Source organism: Cloeon dipterum, chromosome X (assembly GCF_949628265.1).
Source record: "Cloeon dipterum chromosome X, ieCloDipt1.1, whole genome shotgun sequence".
NCBI classification, from domain to species: Eukaryota; Metazoa; Arthropoda; class Insecta; order Ephemeroptera; family Baetidae; genus Cloeon; species Cloeon dipterum.
In genome coordinates, this window is record NC_088790.1 from 15533367 (window position 1) to 15554351 (window position 20985).

Consider the following 20985-nt stretch of genomic DNA (forward strand, 5'->3'; position numbering starts at 1 on the left):
AAAATTAATAATGTATGAAAAATATTCTCTAACTTAACTAAACTTGTATTATCTTATAAATATTTCACAGGTTACCGTATACAATTTTTTAGAAAATTGGCTCGAAATTTTGCATGCTAATCAAGCGGTGAGCAACGTCTGCTGCTTGGAAATCATTATATATTTCGCCAAAAGGGAAATGTGTACCTCGTAATTCGCTCACCATTGGATAGATTGCAATGAGAAGGGTCGAAAATATGGTGGAGCGCTGTTATAATATCAGCATAGTTATTGGAAGCCAAAAGCCAACTTTTTTCTGAAACAGAAGTTCGATAATTACTATTAATTAATTTTGTGTTCTCATCGTACTCTTGAATTTAGTATGAAATGAGTTATTTTCGTAATTTTTATTGGCAATAAATTATTTTGCCACTAAATTTTTATTCATAGCAGAAAAATATTTATGCCACATTGTTGATGAAAAATCATTATTTAAAATTTGCCTTCTAAATTTTGATAACATGCAGCTAATTAACTAATATATGAAAGTTCTCAGGGAGACATTGACACAGAAAGCCATGCATTGTTTACGCGCCATCACTTCAAACAATCTGTCAACTTATGCTAGCCAATCAGGACGAGGCTAGCGCCACTTCCACCCACTCACAATCAAATCAGCAGCTGATTAGGGGGAGAGGTTTAGATACAAAATTTTCAATCCAAAGACAAAAATGGACCGAGCAATGCCAAAATGAGACAGAGACGCTGATTTCTTGCACTGTTGACCTGGAATTGCAAATTTGATTTTTTTCGTGTTTGTTTCCCTCGCTTCCGCAGTTGTTCTGCGTTCGCTGAAGCCATAAACTCGACTCGGAGCCGTCGTCTTCATCGCATAACTTGACCCAATTGACATGGATCCTTGAGTTTGAGTTGCTTCGATTCACACAGTATGTAAGATGATTTTAAACCGTTTGTTTCAACATATTGGTCTCAACTTTCTACCCGTATTTAGGTCTTCGATGGAGCTGTCACATAGTTTGATCCTCAACGAGGCGGCCCTCGCTCCGATTCCAGACGATAAGAAACCCATCTTTATTTTGGAATGGCTTCGTTTCGTCGACAAAGTCTTGTCAGCAGCACACAAGGTATTTAAATTTTAAATCTCATTCAAATTTTTCTAATTTAAATAACTGCAGTCGGACATAAAGGAGTGCCAAGGCCAGCTGCTCGAGCAGCTGATCAGCTGCATGCAAAATTCACCTGGCCCTCCGATCCGCAGACTGATTGGAAAGTGTCTCGCCACTCTTTTCAGCGTCGGAGACACCTTCATGCTCTTTGACACCGTTAACAAATGCAATGACATCCTCAAGGTCAGGGATGATTCACCGAGTTTCCTGCCCACTAGATTGTGAGAAATAAAACATCTGTTGATGTCAATGACTTGAGTTTATGTTTTAGGGCTGTGATTTGTTGTTTGGGGTGCATGTACGAGAAGCTGGGACGAATGATGGGCCGGTCGTATGAAGAAACGTTGCAAATTTTAGTCAAAACCTTGAAAAACGCCGAGTCGCAGACGCGAATTGAAATTATTTGCACGTTCGAAAAGGTATGAATAATGGCAGTTGAATAATTTCTTCAAAAATGTTTTGATAAACATCTGTTATTTTGAAATTTTTAAATCAATCAATTTTCTTACCATGTTCAGATTTTGGAACTTGTGACATTTTGTAATGAGTGCTGACATTGAGTTTTTTATTATTGGACATAATCCCTAAATGATTGGCAACTAAGAAAAAAATCAACCATCTTAAATTTCACAGTTTAATTTTTATCTTCTGATATTAACTCTTTGTAATCAGATTTGCACTGGAATGGGAAATGCAATTACCAATGTGCACAAGGAGATCTACAAGTGTGTGAAAAATTACATGACAGACCGGGTCATGGCTGTGCGCTGCGCTGCTGCAAAAGTAAGCAGAGCCCTATTTTTAATAATTTAATTTATTCAAATTCAATTCTAAATTGCAGTGCCTGCTCGGAATGCTTCAGCATGCTCCATTTTTATACACAACAGAATTGGAAAACGTCGCACTCCTCTGCATTCGCTCCTTTGACGGCTCAAATTATGAAGTTCGGTGCTGGGTGGCTAAGCTGCTGGGCACATTGGTTGCCAAGACGCAAATGACGGTTAGATTGATTTTCATAAAATGTATCACATCAGCTAAACAATTTAAGCAGGACGGCAAGGACGCTGCTGGCAATAAAAATAACGGACCTGCTCAAAGTGGTGGAAAGAACGTGAAAAATTTGACGATTGAAGAAGCGCTGGGAATTCTGCAGTCTGGATTCATCAAAGGCAGCGGCGCCGGGTTTTTGAAAGGCACTGGAGAGATGATCAAGGGCACTTCCAACGTTTGCAGGGAAATCAGAGTTGGGATTTCACATGTGAGATGAATATTTTATGCTTAAATTTATTTTTACTCTTGATCACAATCTCTCAGTCCTACGTCATGTTCGTGCGAGCTGTTGGGCCAGATTGGCTTGAAAGAAACATGCAGCCTTTTGTGAACCATCTGCTGGAACTAGTCGCCAACCCCAAAGTGGCTGCCAGCCATATGGATGCGGTCTACTCCAGGAAGTGCATCAGCCATGTGTTGCGTTCAACGCTCGGGCGAATGCTTGGCGAAAGAGCCCAGCTGGCTGCCTGCAAAGAACTCGCAATCTGCATTGCAAAGCACCTTTCCACTTCTGGTAAATATTTATCGCGTGCACTGGCCTTCGGGCGGTCTGGAGGGCAATCGGTTGGTGTTCATGGGCACCACCATGACCCACCGTGACCCGTGACATCTTGACCTTCCTCGGGTTACTTATCCTGATTTTGGGGCCTTTTTGTTGCTGTTCCTCGCTTTATTCGGCTGTTTTAGTTAATTTTCAAACTTCATGGCACTCCTTCGGCCTTCAGGTCGCATTCCTGGAGCTACGATCTGCCGCTACTTTTTAATCTGTTGTTACTACTGTTTTAGGGTGTTTTCAAGCGCATTGCACTAGAATTGACTTGACATTTTTGGACTTCCTCAGAGTTTCATATTTAGGCTGTTTTTGTTGGATTTTCAGTAATTTCACTCATATTGTACCCCAAAATCGATCATTCTGCGCGCGCAGCGCGCTTACAGCTGCAATCAGTCTGCATAGATCTCCACAGTCGATTGCGCGCGAAGCGCTTGTCCTTGCAAACTATCGCTCGGACAAAGGTGCGCGATATTCATTAAAACGGTGTTTGCCCATGAAATGGAGCCGCCGCCAAAGGCCAATTACCACACTGTAGTGACCGCTGCCGCTCGGACTTTTTTAGCAGGGGCTTGTTATTCATGTCAGGTAGTAAGGGAAAAAATTGAATTCACAAGCCAATATTCTCACAATATTCTGTCCTCTGCTACAAAGAGGAAATTTCCTTGGTCACCTGAAAAATAAAACAACCGTTAATATTGCTTTTTAGAAGCTCTGGCTGAAAATGCGAAGGAAAGTGCTCAAGACTCTATGTATAACCAGCACATGCTGGTGTGCGCCCTGCAGGAAATGGGCTGTTTGCTCGTTAGTCTGGGCACCACAGCCTCAAGTATTTTGATCGACGCTCAGTCAGGTAATTTCAGTTGGGTTCACTCCAGCCCTTGTTAGTTAATCAGCGGCGTTATTTGTTTGGACAGGTCTGATCAACGCAACGTTCGCGCTCTTAGTCCATCCTTGCCAAGCTGCTCGGCTCGCCGCAGCGTGGTGTTTGCGCTGTGTTTGTGTCGCAGTGCCCTCCCACACGACTCCACTCATTGACAGGTGAGATCACTCGGAAAAACTCTCTGGTATAAGGAGAAAATTAGGCAAAAAAAAAAAATGTTGAAGCCTTTTTGCAAGGAAAAATTTTTAAATTAAAAAATATGTGGATCAGCAACAATAAAGAATGTATCAATCATGCACCAACAATGGAGCTACTGTTTAAAATTATAAAAACTTCGTAAAATAATAATTAAATTTATTTTAAACATTGTTGAAGATGTCTGGAAAGAGTGGAAAGCATGAGGAGCTCTCCTGAAGCCATTGCAGGATACAGTTGCGCTTTGGCTGCGATTTTAGGTGGCGTTCGCCTTTCAGCTCTCGGTGTGCCTCATACAAAGGGCAAAGTAAGTTTCAAGTTTTATCTCACGATCCAAAATCTTGACGGGATTTTGTAGATAATATTCAACACTGCTGAAGAACTTTTGAGAAGCGCCAGCCAAAACAGTCGCCTGTCGATGAACAGGACGCAAGCAGGATGGCTTTTGATTGGATCTATCATGACGCTAGGTTCGAATCCCAGATATCTGCTTTGTCAGGATTTTTCAATTCAATTACTCTCACTTGCAGGTGTTCCAGTCGTGAAGGGACTACTGCCCAGGATGCTTCTGCTCTGGCGGAACTCATTTCCTAGGTCGAACAAGGAACTGGAATCAGAGAAAGCCAGAGGGGACGCGTTCACCTGGCAGATCACCCTGGAAGGCCGCTCAGGGGCTCTCTCGGCCATCCACAGCCTTCTCTACCATTGCCCTGAGCTGGTCACTGATGACATTGTCCGCCGCCTGCTCACTCCTATTGAATCGGCCCTTGCCATGCTCACCAAGTAAATTTTCTTTTAATTCGTTGATGTTTTTATAAAAAATTTTTTTAGCATTTCTTCCGTTCTGAAATCGTATGGGCAGCAACTGAAGGCTCCAGCTGCCATGGTTCGCCTCCGTCTCTACGAGACTCTAACACTCCTGCCATCGCACAGCTTTGAAAGTAAGTTATGACAACATAATATACTAACCTATTATATTGAAGTTGATATTCTAATTTTACCTGTTCGCGCGGGTGACTGTGGAATGATGTCTAACCAATTAAGAGCGATTATATCTTTGAATGTAAATTTTTTAATAAGATCTAAACTATTAAAGTAAAATGCGAACATTATATTTCTTCATTGCCAAGAGCGACAATTTTGGTGCGGCTTAACATCTGAAGCCCTAATTTATTGTAAAAATATAAATTCTGTACTAATTTTCTAGAGTTGCTTTTTTGTTAAAATATGCTAATCTATATACAAATTTAAGGCTATTTCAAATAATTATTTTTTGGCTATTTGCAGGCTCATACACTCACCTGCTGAGGCTTCTTGTGTCTGAATTCACGCTGGCGGAAAATCCAGCAAATACAGCCACCTCTCTCTTGAGGAGCATGTACCACGCAGATGATAACATCTTGTTGGGATCGTGCCTGCAAGAAAACGATCACAAGCAAATTGAAGACCAGGTACATTTTTACCTCTCACTTATTTGATGAAAACTATGAAGCAAATTTTATAATGTAAAAACCTTTGGTGCAGATTGAGCACTCACGACGTATTGAGTCGGAAGCTGTAAGTCTAACTAATTAATGCCTGAATCTTTTTTGGTTTGTTTTCACTTCTTTGAATGGTTTTTTTCTGAGTTAGTGGTGTTTCAAGTTTTATTTTATTTTTGAGTGATTTAAGCGTGAATACTTTCTCATCTGTTTCAGTTATTAAACCCTTGTTAAATTTTTAGTTGCAAGGCATAAGCTCTGCTGGATCAGGCGCCCTGGAACATGACATCTGCTGCTTGTATCGACCTGAACTCTCGGTATGGATGTCAAAATTCTGTATTCGCTCGGCTCATTTGTCTTATCTTAGGAGGACAACTTTGTTCCTGGTCCGATTCCGTTGGGCGTTGCGGTTATCGACCAGTCACTCATTCTATTCGGCCAAATCTTCCTGAGGGTGGCACCAAAACACAAACTGCAAATGTTGACGCACTTCAGCGAGTGCATCAAGCAGGCAAAGTCCACCAGGCAGGAAGTGGTGCTGCTCAATGTGTTCACCGCTGTGAGTTGATTCCCTTCAACTCCTCATAAATAAATCACAACGTTGTTCTTCAGCTCTTGGGAGGTCTGAAGGGAATGGCCGAGTCAAAGAATAATGGCGGTCTGGGCACTGAGGAAGTGAAAAAGGCCATGGTGACGCTGATCCAGAGCGGACTCACCAGCCCCAACCCTGTGCTCAGGTACGCAAGCGGAGAGGCGATTGGGCGGCTCGCACAAGCCGTGGCTGAGCCCAGGTTCACGGCTGACCTGGCGCAATACAGCTTTGACCGGCTCACCTCAGCCAGAGATGCCACTTCCAGGACTGGACACTCGCTCGCTCTAGGCTGTCTTCACAAGTATGTTTTTAAAATCTTCCTTTCTACCAGAATTCGCACAATTGTCCGTCTGCGTCTGGTGTTTTCCTTTAATATTACTTCGTTTTATGAAATTTTTGAGAAAACCCAAGACTAAATGCAAATAGGTCTAAGGTTCAGAGAGGACACAAAAATTTCAAAATTAATTTTTGTGCCATTTCTGGACATGAAAATAGTTTGTTTAAGGCCATTGAAAAATGTTTGAATGTCAAATTTAAAATCCTATTTAACTAGTTTAGATCTGGGACAACTGGTAAAAATATACATTTGAAAACGCAATTGATTTTTTATTGTTAATTGTATTTATAAAAATATATTTCATACCATACTGGATAATTTTCCAGCTTAAACATTTCATTAATAGTTTCTCCACTTCCCTCATGATTAAAAAATGGTTCATTTTTATGTGTGCATCTAATATTTTTTAGTTAAATTTAAGCTTGTAAGCAGAAAATTTCAGTTATATCAATATTCTTGATAATTTATACTTTTATTGTTCTTTTCCTCATAGTTTTAATATGGTTTTAGGTATGTTGGAGGTCTTGGCTCAAGTCAGCATCTGAACACTAGCATCAGCATCCTGCTGGCGCTGGCCCAAGACCTAGCATCGCCTGTGGTTCAACTGTGGTCGTTGCACGCCCTGGCGCTAATCGCTGACTCCGGAGGACCCATGTTCCGCGGCTACGTCGAGCCGACCCTGTCCCTGGCGGTGAAGCTTCTGCTGACAGTGCCACTGTCCCATTCTGATGTGCACCAGTGCATCGCAAAGGTTCTCTCGGCCCTCATAACCACTATTGGGCCTGAATTGCAAGGTAAGAGTCACTCATTTCTCAATTTGACGCAGAAGTAAGTTTTTTTTACGAAAAATAAGAATTTGTTTTTAAAATGTTAATTGTTTCCATTAAAAACGGGTTTGGTTCCAATTTTGATGGCTTTTACCCATATTTTCTTATGTGAGCTTTTTTAAAAGAATGGAAAGTGCTCCTAGCATCACGAAAATTGTAGAAGGGAAAATATAAATTAAGTGTATTTTGATAGTCGTAGGTAAAATTTAAACTATTTGGGATTTTCTAATTTAAATCATAGAAAATATATTAAATAAATAAACACATTGCGTTTTAGGAGGAAGCAACACAGTTTGTGCTGCCAGATCTCTGTTCCTCTGCTCCTGCGCTGTCCTTCAAGACCATGAAAATCCAGCTGTCCAGGCCGAGGCGACTGCGTGCTTGCAGCAGCTGCACTTGTTCGCGCCCAGACACGTCAACCTCTCTACGTTGGTTCCAACCTTGTGTGTAAGTCAAATTTTTGGACTTGATCTTTGAACTCCATTTGGTTAATTTTCTCTTGGGGAAACTAAATCAAATCTTTACAGCAAATGAAATCTGTTAGTTAAGACATATTTATCAAAATTTGTATATTTGATTTGCATCATAATTTTATTTTATTCGTTTTTGGTTATTAACTTTTTAGTCATGTAGTTTTTTAGTCTATTTTTAAAGCTTTCTAAAAATTTAATCAACTTTTTGTTTTCATATATTTTTTGCAGAACATGCTGTCCAGCAGCCACTTGCTGTTGCGCAAAGCTGCAGTTTCTTGTCTGCGCCAGCTGACTCAAAGAGAGGCCAAAGAGGTTTGCGAATACGCAATGACGCTGACAAATGAGAATGGAAAAGAAAGCATTGAAGGTAAATGTTACATATTAGATGAGATGGCAATAATTTAAAGTCTCCATTCATTAGGTTTGCACATTGATGAGTTGGGTCTGCCTGGCGTCTTGTTCAGCATGCTGGACACTGAGAGCGATCACACGCTCGTCACACACATCCATGACACTCTGACCAGCATGCTTCAGATTTTAGCTGCAGAGTCCCTGACACAATGGCTCCTCCTCTGCAAGGATGTATTGACAGTTTCGTTTGGTAAAATATTTGATTGACTTTTAAGTTTTTTAATATGAAACGGGTTTCTTGTAGAATCCAGTGTGAAAGAGGAGGCTAAGGCCCTGGAGATGAATCCTGATGATTTTCAACTGGATGCAGATGAAGACGAAGATGACAATGACGCAGCGGAATTCAAAGCCTCTGATTCCAAGGGAACAAGAGCGAAGATCGCGCCTCGCTGGCCGACCAGAGTGTTCGCAGCGCAGTGCGTGAGAAAGATAATCGCGTCCTGCCATTCCTCGGCGCAAGCTGAAATCCACTTTGATTTGGCTAAGGCTAAACAGTGCAATCTTACTAGAAGTCGCGGAAGTAAGTTTACTTTAGTTGATATTGCCTTTCACCAGTGATTTTGCTAAATACAGACCAATTTCCAACGAACACTCATTTGAATTTACTTAAATTCATTAGTTTAAATCGCTTGAATTTCCTTCAATGTCTGAAGAATGGCCTCCAAGTTCTTCTCAGTGGAGCAGAAAATTTTTAGGAAATCATGATGGTTCTATCAAGTCCATTAAGAAATCAAAAGTTTTTAATTAGTTGAAACAAACATTTTTTTTAATAAATTGTCTATTAATAATTTTAAACGCTGAATTTGTTGTAAATGATGAATAAGAAAACAATATGCGTGATTTTACATTTATAGGTGACTTCTTGGTGCTGCACTTGGCGGAGCTGGTGCGAATGGCCTTCATGGCAGCCACCAGCGACTCCGACCCTCTTCGCCTGGAAGGTTTGGAGACCCTGCAGGACGTGATTGACAAGTTCGCGCACGTGATGGAGCCAGAGTTCCCTGGGCACCTGCTTTTAGAGCAATACCAAGCGCAGGTGGGAGCCGCCCTGAGGCCCGCTTTCACTGCGGACACGCCGCCCACCGTCACAGCTGCTGCCTGTGAGGTGTGCTCGACCTGGATCGGCTCTGGGGTCGCCAGGGACCTGAACGACTTGCGCAGGGTGCATCAGCTGCTGGTGTCGTCGCTTGACAAGCTGAGAACCGGTCCTGCCAACAGCAAGGCGGCCGCTCCCAGATTGTACAATGAAAGTTTGACAACTCTCGAGTGCTTGGCCATACTTAGAGCGTGGGCAGAGGTTTGTATAGTTTTATTATTGACCATTTTTTGAAATGAAGGTAACAAAATGCTAGGCTTTTTTCCGTTATGTTTTTAAATTTAAAACAAAACTGTATCACATTATATATAATTATTATTGTAGATTTACATCGTTGCAATTGGAAGCACGAAATCAGATGAACGCATTGAAGACGACGTGCAACGCGAAGGACTGCTCCAGCTCGTCAAACCTGAGCTGCCTAATTTATCGCAACTGTGGCTCTCCGCACTCAGAGATCACGCGTTGCTCTTACTCCCCCAAAGTAATAAACGCTCATCGTGATTTTTCATTATACAATTTCTCAATGTTGAATTTTTCCCCAGATTATTCAAGCCAACTGCCACACGACGGCGGTGCGTTCTACACGTGCGACACGATTGAGGCGTCGCGGCCACATTTCGTGTCAGCGTGGCCTCCCCTGCTGCACGCCATTACCCTGTGGCTGACCAGAAGTGGTGGCTACCAGCAACTTGAGAAAAATGGATCTGACTGGAACAGCAAAAATGCTAACAGGCAGAGTGGCAACATCTGTAAAGACACCTTCCACTTGATGTTTGGTATGTTAACAACATTATGTTATTAAATTTTACATTTATTTCCTATTTGTTTATGGTGTGCTATAAAATTACAGAAATTATCAAGAAAGTAAAATACTCTACAGAAAATTAAATATAGCTATAGCGCTGTGATTTCAAAGATATTTTAAATTTAAACTTTCTTTCAGCCAACTATTTTAATTGTACCTTAACCACATAATTTTGAATTTTTCTATATGCGTGTAAACATAGCAATTAATCCTTTTCTACTGTTCTAGGTATTTGTCTGGAGGCGCTGTGCTGCCCTCGCTCATCGCAGCCGATCAGCAGCATTTCAACATGTCTCAAGGCACTGATCACCATAATGGAGTCACCGAAGTCACACACGTATCTCATAGCTGAGGACTCCAGTTCTCTGGCTGTTGAACTTTGCAACGTGCTGCACAGACTAATGCTGACCAGAGACAGCGCATCAATACAGCTGCTCGTCATGGATGCATTGATGCTTGTCCTTGAGGCTGGAAAGATCAGCCTGGAACGAAGCCAGGCCAAAAAAGTTAAAGGTAATGCTGACAATAAAATTCTATTCTATTTTGGTAAAATTTTTAAATACGTGTAAACTTGAGAAATTTTTTGGTTCAATTGATTGTTACAATTTACTGGACTTTGAAGAAAACGACTGAAAAAATGAAAATTGGTTTTGAAAATACAGTTTTCGATCAAATTTGGCTCTTAGGAGTCAAATTGATCGGTGAGGAACGTTTGATATATCCGATAAAAACGTTACAAGTTTGTCATGGGTTTCGAATTTTAAAATGGTAAATAATTTTGAGTCAAAAATTACAAATATTCTTAGAGCTGATTCAATTACCTATAAATTAACGAAATTGACCAAAGCTTTTCACAGATTTGTGCTTATTTTATAAATTTTTCATTCTATGAAAAATAAACTGCCGTTTGCAGAATTAGTGCCAGCTAACCAGGAATGTGACACGCAACAACTACCAGAGGTTTTGTCCTTGGGCGAGGGAGGAGCCACTGGCCAGCTGAAAGCCAATGAGTCGGTGGTGTTCGCGGCCCTCGAGGTGTGTCTTTGTCTGCTCACTCGGCAGCTGCCCAACCTGAACCCTGTCGGCGGCAAGAACCCCACCAGCCTCTTGCACTTGCCCTCACAGGGCGCCCAGTCCAAGCTGCTCATCGCCTCGGCTCTGCAGGCGCTAAGCGTTCTGCCCAGTCTCTGCTCTCCCCAAGGTAAGACAGTTGAAAATATTCTAAACCTATTATATGAATCATCTTTTCCTTTTCATTTGTTAAAAAAATATATTTTAATAAACTTTTAAATTATGATTTTACATATTATTTTTGTATTTCCCGAAAAAGTGCCTTTCCTTGTTAGAGGGAATGTAATATTTTACAAGCTGTTTTGTGCATTAGCTTTTGGAATAAACTTGCTATTTTTGGTGGTTAAATTTGGAGAAAATGTGGGAAATATTCCAAAAATGCCTTGTTTGGAAAACCCGGACTTTGCTGGATTTTGTTTTGCAAAAATTCTCTTTCGTTAGTGTCCCATAACTCACTAGAATCATTTCCAGCAAGTAGTGTACTTGATTTGCAAAATAAAAGCCTCAATTAATTCAATAATTTCACTAAAAAGTATAGCACACCCTGGGTTTATTTTTCTTCATTTTTCCAGTTTCAGTTTTGACAAAACAATCATAACTAATTTTGAAAAAAAAAATACTTCAGGAATTTTGACTGTGGCACCGACCCTGCTGTATCTAGCGACAGGGGTGATTGAGGAGTGTGCCGTGGAAGGGAGGTGCGAGGCGACTAGTGAGCCAGTGGTTTCCACCCTGCAGTGCCTGCGCTCCCTGGCGTCGCTGAAGCTGGCCAAACAAGACTCAAGCGAGGGCGCGCAGATGCGCAAACTCCTACAGTCTGCCCTGGGAAAGCTGCTCGACCTGGCCAAGACGGCCGGCAGCGAGCAGACGCGGCTTGACGCCACCACCGTTCTCCTCGCCATCGCCGTCTTCATCCTGCACTCCTCCCCAGAGGTTATCTGCACGCCGACCCTTCTCTACCCATGCGTAAACCACTTCAAGCTCTGCATGGAGAGCAATAATGCCACGGTAAGTGAAGTTCTACTTCATAATAAATTGACTTCGGCACAAAGCTACAAACTTTCTTAAAAACTTTAGTCACTCTCAAGAATTTTTAAATTTGATTTTCAAAATTTACTCCCAAAAATGTACTGTTAAAAAGGCACAAACAAACTAAAAATTCTATCACACAGATTTCTAGAGTTATTTATTAAAACTCGACCAGTTTCAGCGAATCTAGTCTGCCCTATGTCATGAAATAAAAAATGCGACGAACCAATACAAAATGTCGTCACAATAAACAAATAAAAAAATTTAGAAAAACACTGAAATCAATGAGGATTGAATCTTTTTATTCATTTTCCTCTAAAGTATGCAACTAACCTAGATTGAAAATCTTTACTTACAAACCTAAAATAAAATGAAATAAACATTTGCGGTTTCAGGTGCGGCTGCAGTGCATACAGACGCTGCGAGCGGTGTTCCAGATTCCGGAGCAGAAGGTGGCGGTGGCTTTCATCCACAACCTGGCTCCACGTCTCATCGAAATCCTGCATTTACTCACCAGCAACAAGAATCAGCTGATGAATGAGAACCAAATCGCCGTGGCCGTCGAAGGACTGAAAACTCTTGAGAGCCTGGTCATGCTGGCTAAGCCACAAAACCGTGAGTTCATCTTTTGGTCCATCGTAGAAAATTAGTTAGCTTAGATTTTATTGACTAGAGTAAAGCTCATATTCCAATTTTTAACTGCTGCAGAGAGAAGTAAAGCTGGTAAGACTCCTCAAATCCTTGCATGCATAAGATTTGTGGTTTATTTAATAGTTAACATTATCTAGAATTTAAAAAAAATCTTGTGTTGTTAAATTTAATTTAACCAGTCGGGTGATTTAAACTTTACGTTGTAGTGTTAACCCAACACGGAAACTAATAGGATGCTTCACTGGGTTGTTTGTTAGTTAATCTACTGAATTCACGCACATTTGAAGGAATTTTTTTTAATTTTATACGGTTCTATGGTGATTTCTGTAACCCCAAAATAATAATATTCCTATAGGATGTAACATGGGAATCAGTTAAAAATCGGATTTTGAAAAGGAAATAATGTTAGATCGTTTTACTTGTTGTCAGTTCTCCATTCCTTTTCACTTTCAATATTAACTTTTTACTTTGTATATTTTTTATGGAATTACGTTTTAACTTTATATTTTACTGTATTTATTTTAAATAAATATCTTTCTGAAGATATAAATCATTTCCAGGGATGCAGCTGCTTTCGCTTTTGCTGCCGATCCTGGTGAACTGCCTGAAGGAGGAGCAGCCTGGCAGCAGGGGCGGTGTGTCCAAGCAGACGCAGGTGCTGCACGAGCAGAGTCTGGGCTGGTTGATGCGCATCGCACCGCAATACCCCAATGACTTCAAGCTGCTGATGAACCAGCTTCCGCAGTTCCGCACCAGAATCCAGAACGCGATCAAGAACAGCCATTCTGTCGCCGCCACCACGTCTGCCGCCGCCGCAAACAAAAACGCGACGCAGCAACACCAGCAGCAGCCCACCATCAAACTCAAGATGGATTTTAGCAATTTCGCATCGCAATAATTCGTTTATTTATATATTAAAGAGTATTGTGCAATGATTTTTATACTTTCCTAACAATGAGTTGCGTTGTAAATTTCAATTAATTAGTCCACGCAACTTTGCTTTAGTTGTAAGGTCGGGGAGATAATACATTTTTTGATTATTTGCATTTTATTAATTTTTAACTTGAGTAATGAGATGGCTTTTAGCGTGAAAAACGAGTGCTACCTGATTGATTATTAAAATTAAGGTAAATAAACGATTTAGTTTTTGGCGAAATTGTTGATATGTGTGGGTACCAAAATAATTAATTTTAAAACGAATTTTCAATCCAGTGTTCATTCACATTATTTTTTCCAGAAAGGCCCCTGAATTTTTACTTTGGCTTAAAATATTGCGAGATTAACTCATAAATGTTTCCAGATATGAAACAATTCCCTAATATTAAAAATTATCCTATTTTTCAAACATTCAAATAACTTAGATTATTTGGTGATAAAAAATACTTCAAGAGAATGTTAGCGAATATTTAAAAATTAGGTAAACTTCTTCATCTTTCAGAAATGTCTAAACATTTCCAAATCCCAGGACAAACACCTCAGGGAAATTTCAAGTTTTTCTCAGAATGTTAAAAATAACCCATCAATCAATTTATCCAATTAAAAATATTGTCCATGAAACAAATTTCATCGGAATTGAGCAAAAAATTATTCTAAATTCAATTTTAAAATTTTCGTTTTTCCTCAATTGTCAAATGGAAAATTTCCAACACGAATCAAATAATTTCACCAAATTTTAAAACATAGCATCCAATTGGATAGGTGCAATAAAGACACGTGTCATAATTCCTAAAAGGTAGCGAAATGGAGGTGTTATATCTAATGTTGAAATGTTTATTCGATGAGAATTTTACGAAAAATAAAAGAATACATTACGGAATCGAGAATTATGCCTTATAATTTTGCCCTGAGCAGAGTGAAGTGCAAATCGCAGCAGGGAATACAATTCCGGAACAAACCAGCGGTATGCTGGCATTTTATATAGGGGCAGTTTGTTGACTCTCGGTTCCCGAGTGCAGTCAGTCGTTAGTACAAACCTGAGCTGCGGACCGTGCAGGCTCATGCAGACATGGCCGGTCGTTTGTTGCTCATTCTCTTTGGCACCAGGTACATATTTTTTAGACTTTTTTTAAAACCTTAGACGCCCTTCTGCTTGCAGTTCGATCCTAATTTTTGTGAGAGCAGCAATCCTAGATTTTGATCTCTTGCTTGACCACCCTGAAGATAGTAGTTTAGATTATGCGTTAGTAAGCGCAGACAATCGAAGCAGAGACGGGAAAAGGACGCCCTACGGTGGACACGGAAGCTATGGTAGCTACGGAGGAGGTAATTTATTGGAAAATTAAGGTGATGACGATCTACTATTTTTTCTAAAAATTTGCTAAGAATATCGTTATCGTTTCATCGTAAAATCTAATTTCTATGTGATTTTCAATAAATTTGTAACCTTTATATTCTCAAAAAATGGGTAAAGTCAGTTTATTTCTATTATTTATTTACTCGCTGCTTACATTTCAATTTATAAATTCAAAATCAACCTCTATTCTAGGCTAATTTACTATCTTTTCTTCATCACGCATTTCCACGATCACATTTGACATAATCTACCGGCAAAAAGAATTATTTCGTCAAGTTTTTTGTTGAATTTTAAGAGAAAATACGATTGATTGACGAAAGTTTAAATTGTGTCACTATGATCTTCAATATTTTTCATAGTCAGTGGTTGAACAGAGTTTGAGCAAAATAGTAAAAAGACCAACCCTATTTAATGGGTTGCAAATGTTCAATTATTACTCTTTGAGCTAAAAGGGATTTTCCTCAATTCATCATTTAACAGATATTAATAATCAAGTTTATGAAGGTTTCAGACTTGAATCAATTATAGATTAAATGCGGCTTGAAAGTGTTTCATCGTTCCCATTGAATATACAGTATAGATTTCCCTAAAAAATTCAACCGTCTGAAATTCATGATCCTATACTCTTTGCTATTTTTAAAGTTACATCAAAATTTAGTTACTTCTCATAATATAAAAAATTGGAAGGTGTCCAGATTTATTCTAAAAATTTTCTTGTGTTCTTCACCAACAGCCATAAAAGTTTTGTTGGTTTTATTGTTTTTGGTTCTATCGTGGAGAAGTCAATCATTCTAGGTACTTCCGTATGCCTTTCCTTGCAAAATAAAAAAAATTAAAACGCCTTCAATTGTATTTTAAATCTTATTTTAAGAGTGCGCAAAAACCTTTTTTCCGAAAAAACAACTGCATTCCAAAATACTCTTTTTATTTTCAGCATTTGCCCTCACTATCCCGAATAAATATTGTTTCTTTTTTTTGTCAAATCAGGGTATCAAAGGTATCGGCCGTACTATCCGCGTCCGCACTACACGACAGAGTCGCCGACGCCGCCACCACCACCCTTGGAGTGCGGCACTGGACCCTTTGACGGAGGTGCACCACTCACCTGCATGCTCAGGACGGAGTGTATTGCTCAGGGTGGCAGACTCGGCGAGCCGTGCGGAAAAGGTTTCAGCCGAGGATTTTGCTGCCAATGTAATCAAGATTATTTATGAATCACGACGAGTTTGATTTTATTCATCAATTTTAGACCCGAACGTCATTCCCTGCGGACAGACAACCTCTTTGGTCCACTCCATCATACGCAACCCTGACTACCCTGACTCGACTTCTAACCCCATCGTTTGTGTCGTTGGGATAGTCCCCAGACCGGAGGCATGTGGCATTAGGTAAATACGGAGATTAATAATTCTATATATTATATATTCAATAAGATTTTCAAAAGATTAAAATACATGTTTTTATTAATTTTTAATTTTAACAAATATAATAGAAGTGAAGCTTGTTGAAACAGAAAGTAACATTTTATTTTTTAGTTTGATTTTCCAGCCAGGACTTACTCTCCAAGAGTTTTCAAAGAAAATATATATTAATTTCGGCAAAACGCAAGACCAAAAATACTGAATTTTAAAAAACGTATTTTATTACAGTTAAAAGAAATTTTCAATTTTTTAACTTTCCTATTTCAAAAAGTGGCACAAAATTTAATACAAATTTATAGGATCGAGTTTATGGATGCAAAAATGGGGCCGACAAGAGATGGCTATTGCTACCAAGACATGCTGACGGTCGCGGGTGGCGGATCAGTCGAGTCCAACGGTTTCAATACTCAAATCTGCGGTTTGGCCAAGGGATACGCAAGTAATACTCGCCGATTGTTTTCCCAAATCTGGAAAATAGATACATATATACCTACACAGCTATGATTCCGGTGAACCAAACGAGTGACATGGTCCAGATCGTCATTTTCGGCCAGAGCAGGGATATTATGTGGAACATAAACGTCACTCAAGTGCACTGCGGATCACTTTATCTTCCATGTAAGTCTCTTTAAAAATTAATCAATTATATAGGACAATTTACAAAAAGACTAACCAGCGATTTCTCCCAATAATTTCTCAGAAACCTTTAACAGCACTTTAAAAAATCTCACGTTCCCAATTGAGTTCCAGGCCGCTTTTTAGCTGCCGTTTTCGCATTTTGGATCATTTAATTACATCATATTATTTACTCGTTAAAAAATAACCCAAAGTCTCAAACCTTTCCATTTGCACATGTTAGAGGTTCTAAGAGGAAATTAAAATATATCTGTTGTAAGGTAAAAATTGGAATATGAAATATCAGTCTGTGGAAATAAATCGGTAAGTAAAAAAACATCTAACCCTGATTTCCGATTTTCAGTCAACGATCTGTGCGGCGTGCGAAATAGTCCCGTCGCCCACAACGCAAGGAGTTTGAAAACTTTCCCGAGCACACCGCGAAATATGTCTGCTAAGGTGATCACAGAAAAGGCCGAGCCTACTCCGGTAGTGGTGGAAAAGGTCAAACCAGCACCTAAGTTGGCGGCCAAGGGCGTCGAGGATAGGTGGAGCAATACCACCATCGCCGAAGCCAAAATCCTCGGGGGAGCAGCGGTCGGTGGCATCCAATATCCGTGGATGGCGGCAATTTTCTATGACGGAAGCCACATTTGCAGCGGGACTATAATTGCCAGGCAGTGGGTGATGACGGCGGCCCACTGCGTCACCTTTTAGTAAGAACTTTGAATGAAAAAATAATATATGTGTTTTCCTTCCTATAATATAGCATATTATGCTCATTCCGTTGGGATATGACACTAAAAGTTGGAGAGGGTCAATCTAGCGTTGACTGCCACTAGGAAGGAGATCAACCAAACACATGTCCTTTTTTCAAAAATCCAAAAATTGTTCAACTTATAGAAGAGCACTAGGTTTTTTTATAATGCGCTTTTTGCTTTACATTCGATTGTCATGGATTCCAAAATTGCAAAATGAACAAACTCAACACCATTTGAAAGCTAATTAAGAGGACTATAGGGCAACAAATAGACAATAAGAGTCATCGTCAAAGGACTAAAATTATGCCGAATTCCTGAAATCACCGTCAAATAACGGAGACCCAAGATTTTTCTTACGCAGCAGTGCAAATAAAAAATGTTTCAAACTCGATTTTATAAGGGCTGAGAATTTCAAACTGTTGAATATTTTTATTTTTATGCACCGTAACAGTAGCCTTAAAAATTGTGAAAAATTGAGTTATTCGGATCCTTTAAAAAACTTTAAGAATGAATCATGTACTCGAATGAATGAACTTAAAACCCATATAAATCAGCAAAGAAGCCATCCAAAGACGACCATATATATTTTGCTCTAAACAAAAAAGTCCCGAAACCGTTCTGAAATTACTTTCTTCTACAACTATACATTGGATTTTTTTGCAAATAAAAACCGGTAGTGACATGAGTTTAAATAGGTTTCCTCTATGCTATTTTTAATGAGTAGTAGTGATAAAGTCCAAAATGTGTGTGTGTAATTTCTTTAAAAGTAATTTAATTATAAACATCAATTCACTTTCAGCGCTGCGGACAACCTTTTCCCGGTCAAACGGATCCGCGTTTGGTTGGGTGCCTACGACCTCACCCTGACGCCGCGTCAAGAAATCAGGAGAGTTATCAGGAGAGTGGACCGCGCGTACATCCATAACGAGTTCGAGGGCAACAATTACGACGTGGCCATCCTAAAGCTCAACGAGACCCTGATTTACAACGCGGCGATTAGGCCAGTCTGTTTCCCTGAAGACATAGGTAAAACGAATAAAATACCTCCAAATAATTACTTGCATTTTCACCCGAATTTAACAAAAAAAAAATTAATTTTAAATGAAAATCGAAGAATAGATATCAACATGACTGAACCTATAGAAGAGCATTATTCTTCCTTTCCTTGTGAACAATTAATTAAATTATTGGCCGTAGCTGCTATTAGAACACAAAAACACTAGAGTGCTTGAGTTTTAGTTTGCGGTTTAGAAGACGTTATTACCAACTTCAAAAACAATTGATATGAGAGATTACTATATTCATGGGTCGGTGAAACATTTTAAAAGTCAAATTCCTCGACTATAGTAACGCATATTTTAATATTTAATTAAACACCGTTACTGAGTTTGTCAAAAAGAAATAATATGTAATAAGGGGATCAAAAAGCTTGCCACTCTAGGTGGTGAAAAGGCAGCAGATAAAATAACGAATCACAGCTACGTATGCCTTGCAGAGGGAAGAAAGTCATTTTGTCACCCTTTCTTCGTGGTCTAATCTGTCCCTTAGAAAAACATATTGCAACCTTGCATAATTTTCAGATCAAACTTACGCTACTTGGACTGGCATCATCGCCGGCTGGGGCACGAATGGCGGCGCCGCCAAGAGCAACGTCCTATTGGCGGGCAACGTGCCCATCTGGCGAAACACGGCTTGCGTGACCGCATGGAGTGCTCAGAGTGTGGAAATAAAGGACAGTATGATCTGCGCGGGCGACGGCTCGGTGGCCCAGTGCACGGTTGGTATCTTTTTTATTAGTTTATTCGTTAAAACAAACAAAAATTACAAGGAACTAAAAAAACAAATTTTTGCATCAGACGTTCATAATTTCATGAAATTAGAGAGAAATCATAGGCCTATCTCGGTAATGTGGTATTTATACATGTTGATCTTTAAAATTGGGGTAATTATTGTTGTCTGATCATATGCATCACAAAAGTTACACATTTGGTGCAAAATATTGTTTTTTATTCTATTTTAGTAGGTATGCCGGATTTTCGTGTGAACGAAACAAAATGTGTTGCAGGGTGACAGTGGCGGGCCCTTGATTGCGGCCGATGAGGATGGTTTGTACTCATTCCTCGGCATCTCATCCTTTTCGGCGCCGCCCGCCTGCGGAAACCCTGACTTCCCCGACGTTTACATGCGCACCAGCAGCTTCCTCAGCTGGATCGCCCTCGTGCTGGCCCTGCCTGCGCCCCCCGACGAGTTCGAAAGCCCCTACGGACCCTACGATCCCTGAGTTTTCTTTCGAAATTGGGGAAATTGGAATCTTTTAGAATTCATTCGTATTTATTGAATAAAAATGTTTCACAACTCCACGTTTCAAAATCAAAGATGTTTTTGTACTTTTTCTGCTACCTTTCTATTTTTTCCAGCATCCAAAAGCTTTTTAATTTATACCGGTGACTACTTTTCTTTAAGGAATGTGAAAAAAAATTTATTCGCTTCCAAAAAACTGGTGTTACATAAAACGAGAGAGAAAGAGAAATTATTGTCATTGTATTCGGGATCGTAGAATGGATTCCACCACCAGCCAGGCGGCCAGAAAAGCGGATGGATGGCCCCATTCTGCCCTCTGCTCGAAAGCTTGTTGACGCTCGTTAGAGTCATAGCCGAGATCACCGAACGCCTGCCAATCTGAATCTTTGTCCCCAACGTGCCCAAGTCTGATGCAGGTGCTACTAAATTATATTGAAAATTGTAAGGAATCCGGCACTCTTGTCTTGAACATTACTGAAGTCTCCGCAACCCTCCACTTTTTTTCATTCTAAAGTTCAATAATTGCAATTATTGTATTACTGTTTTTATTTGAAAAAAATATACACTCTCATTTGCTCAAGTTAAAATGCTTCTCATTTTAGCATTCGAACGGGGTTGTGGAATTTTTAACTAAATTATTTTGTGCCGTAAATCTCAAATCAAAAAATATTTTTATAGCAAAAAAGTTCTTCAGAACTTATTTGTTTGATCAATTTACCCTTAAACACCAAAAACATGCTTTCCACTCACATCATGAGATGACAAATAGAAAAAAAACAGGATTTGCTTCAATGTGCTAGAGGCGAAGCGTTGTAAATCTAAGGGGTTGTAAAATTGGTTCCCTGGCAATTTTCTTATAAAAAGCCTAGAAAAGGGTCAACCAAATAAAAAGTTTAAATATCAAATCGATATCCCTATAACAATAACGAAAAATCACAAAACTAAAACTTCCCCGATTAAAAAAGTATATTGTA

The 20985-nt window shown here is 39.7% G+C and overlaps 2 protein-coding genes across 3 annotated transcripts; both read left to right on the forward strand.

Annotated features, from left to right (window-relative positions):
• Positions 1-646: 646 nt before the first annotated feature.
• Positions 647-14443, forward strand: LOC135947495 (HEAT repeat-containing protein 5B). 2 transcript variants are annotated; one of them, XM_065496408.1, is made up of 32 exons: positions 647-930; positions 992-1124; positions 1176-1387; positions 1438-1585; positions 1839-1949; positions 2008-2424; positions 2481-2730; positions 3476-3619; positions 3684-3807; positions 4025-4151; positions 4203-4314; positions 4375-4627; positions 4676-4785; positions 5132-5295; positions 5369-5401; positions 5568-5642; positions 5693-5884; positions 5938-6218; positions 6765-7048; positions 7359-7528; positions 7783-7921; positions 7976-8155; positions 8210-8485; positions 8820-9262; positions 9386-9545; positions 9607-9840; positions 10098-10382; positions 10783-11070; positions 11566-11948; positions 12365-12584; positions 12678-12692; positions 13181-14443. In XM_065496408.1, coding segments are annotated over exons 1-32 (6303 nt in total). In that variant the 5' UTR covers positions 647-928; the 3' UTR covers positions 13519-14443. The 2 variants fall into 2 exon arrangements, with proteins under 2 accessions (XP_065352480.1, XP_065352481.1); XM_065496409.1 differs by lacking the exon at positions 12678-12692 and having other exon boundaries at positions 2008-2166; positions 2218-2424.
• An 88-nt stretch (positions 14444-14531) lies between these two features.
• Positions 14532-20085, forward strand: LOC135947497 (transmembrane protease serine 9-like). The gene is made up of 10 exons (XM_065496412.1): positions 14532-14663; positions 14716-14882; positions 15901-16107; positions 16163-16301; positions 16634-16773; positions 16833-16952; positions 17314-17665; positions 18510-18736; positions 19291-19487; positions 19776-20085. The coding sequence occupies exons 1-10, from the start codon at positions 14626-14628 to the stop codon at positions 19989-19991; spliced, it is 1803 nt and encodes a 600-aa protein (XP_065352484.1). The 5' UTR covers positions 14532-14625; the 3' UTR covers positions 19992-20085.
• The last annotated feature ends 900 nt before the right edge of the window (positions 20086-20985 follow it).

Coding starts and splice junctions, on each gene's coding strand:
- LOC135947495 (XM_065496408.1), top strand. Junction 3,808..4,024: donor ACGACTCCACTCATTGACAG/GTGAGATCACTC, acceptor ACATTGTTGAAG/ATGTCTGGAAAGAGTGGAAA. Junction 4,786..5,131: donor GCCATCGCACAGCTTTGAAA/GTAAGTTATGAC, acceptor GGCTATTTGCAG/GCTCATACACTCACCTGCTG.
- LOC135947497 (XM_065496412.1), top strand. CDS start 14,626: ATGGCCGGTCGTTTGTTGCTCATTCTCTTTGGCACCAG. Junction 16,774..16,832: donor TTTGGCCAAGGGATACGCAA/GTAATACTCGCC, acceptor ATACCTACACAG/CTATGATTCCGGTGAACCAA. Junction 18,737..19,290: donor CTGTTTCCCTGAAGACATAG/GTAAAACGAATA, acceptor CATAATTTTCAG/ATCAAACTTACGCTACTTGG.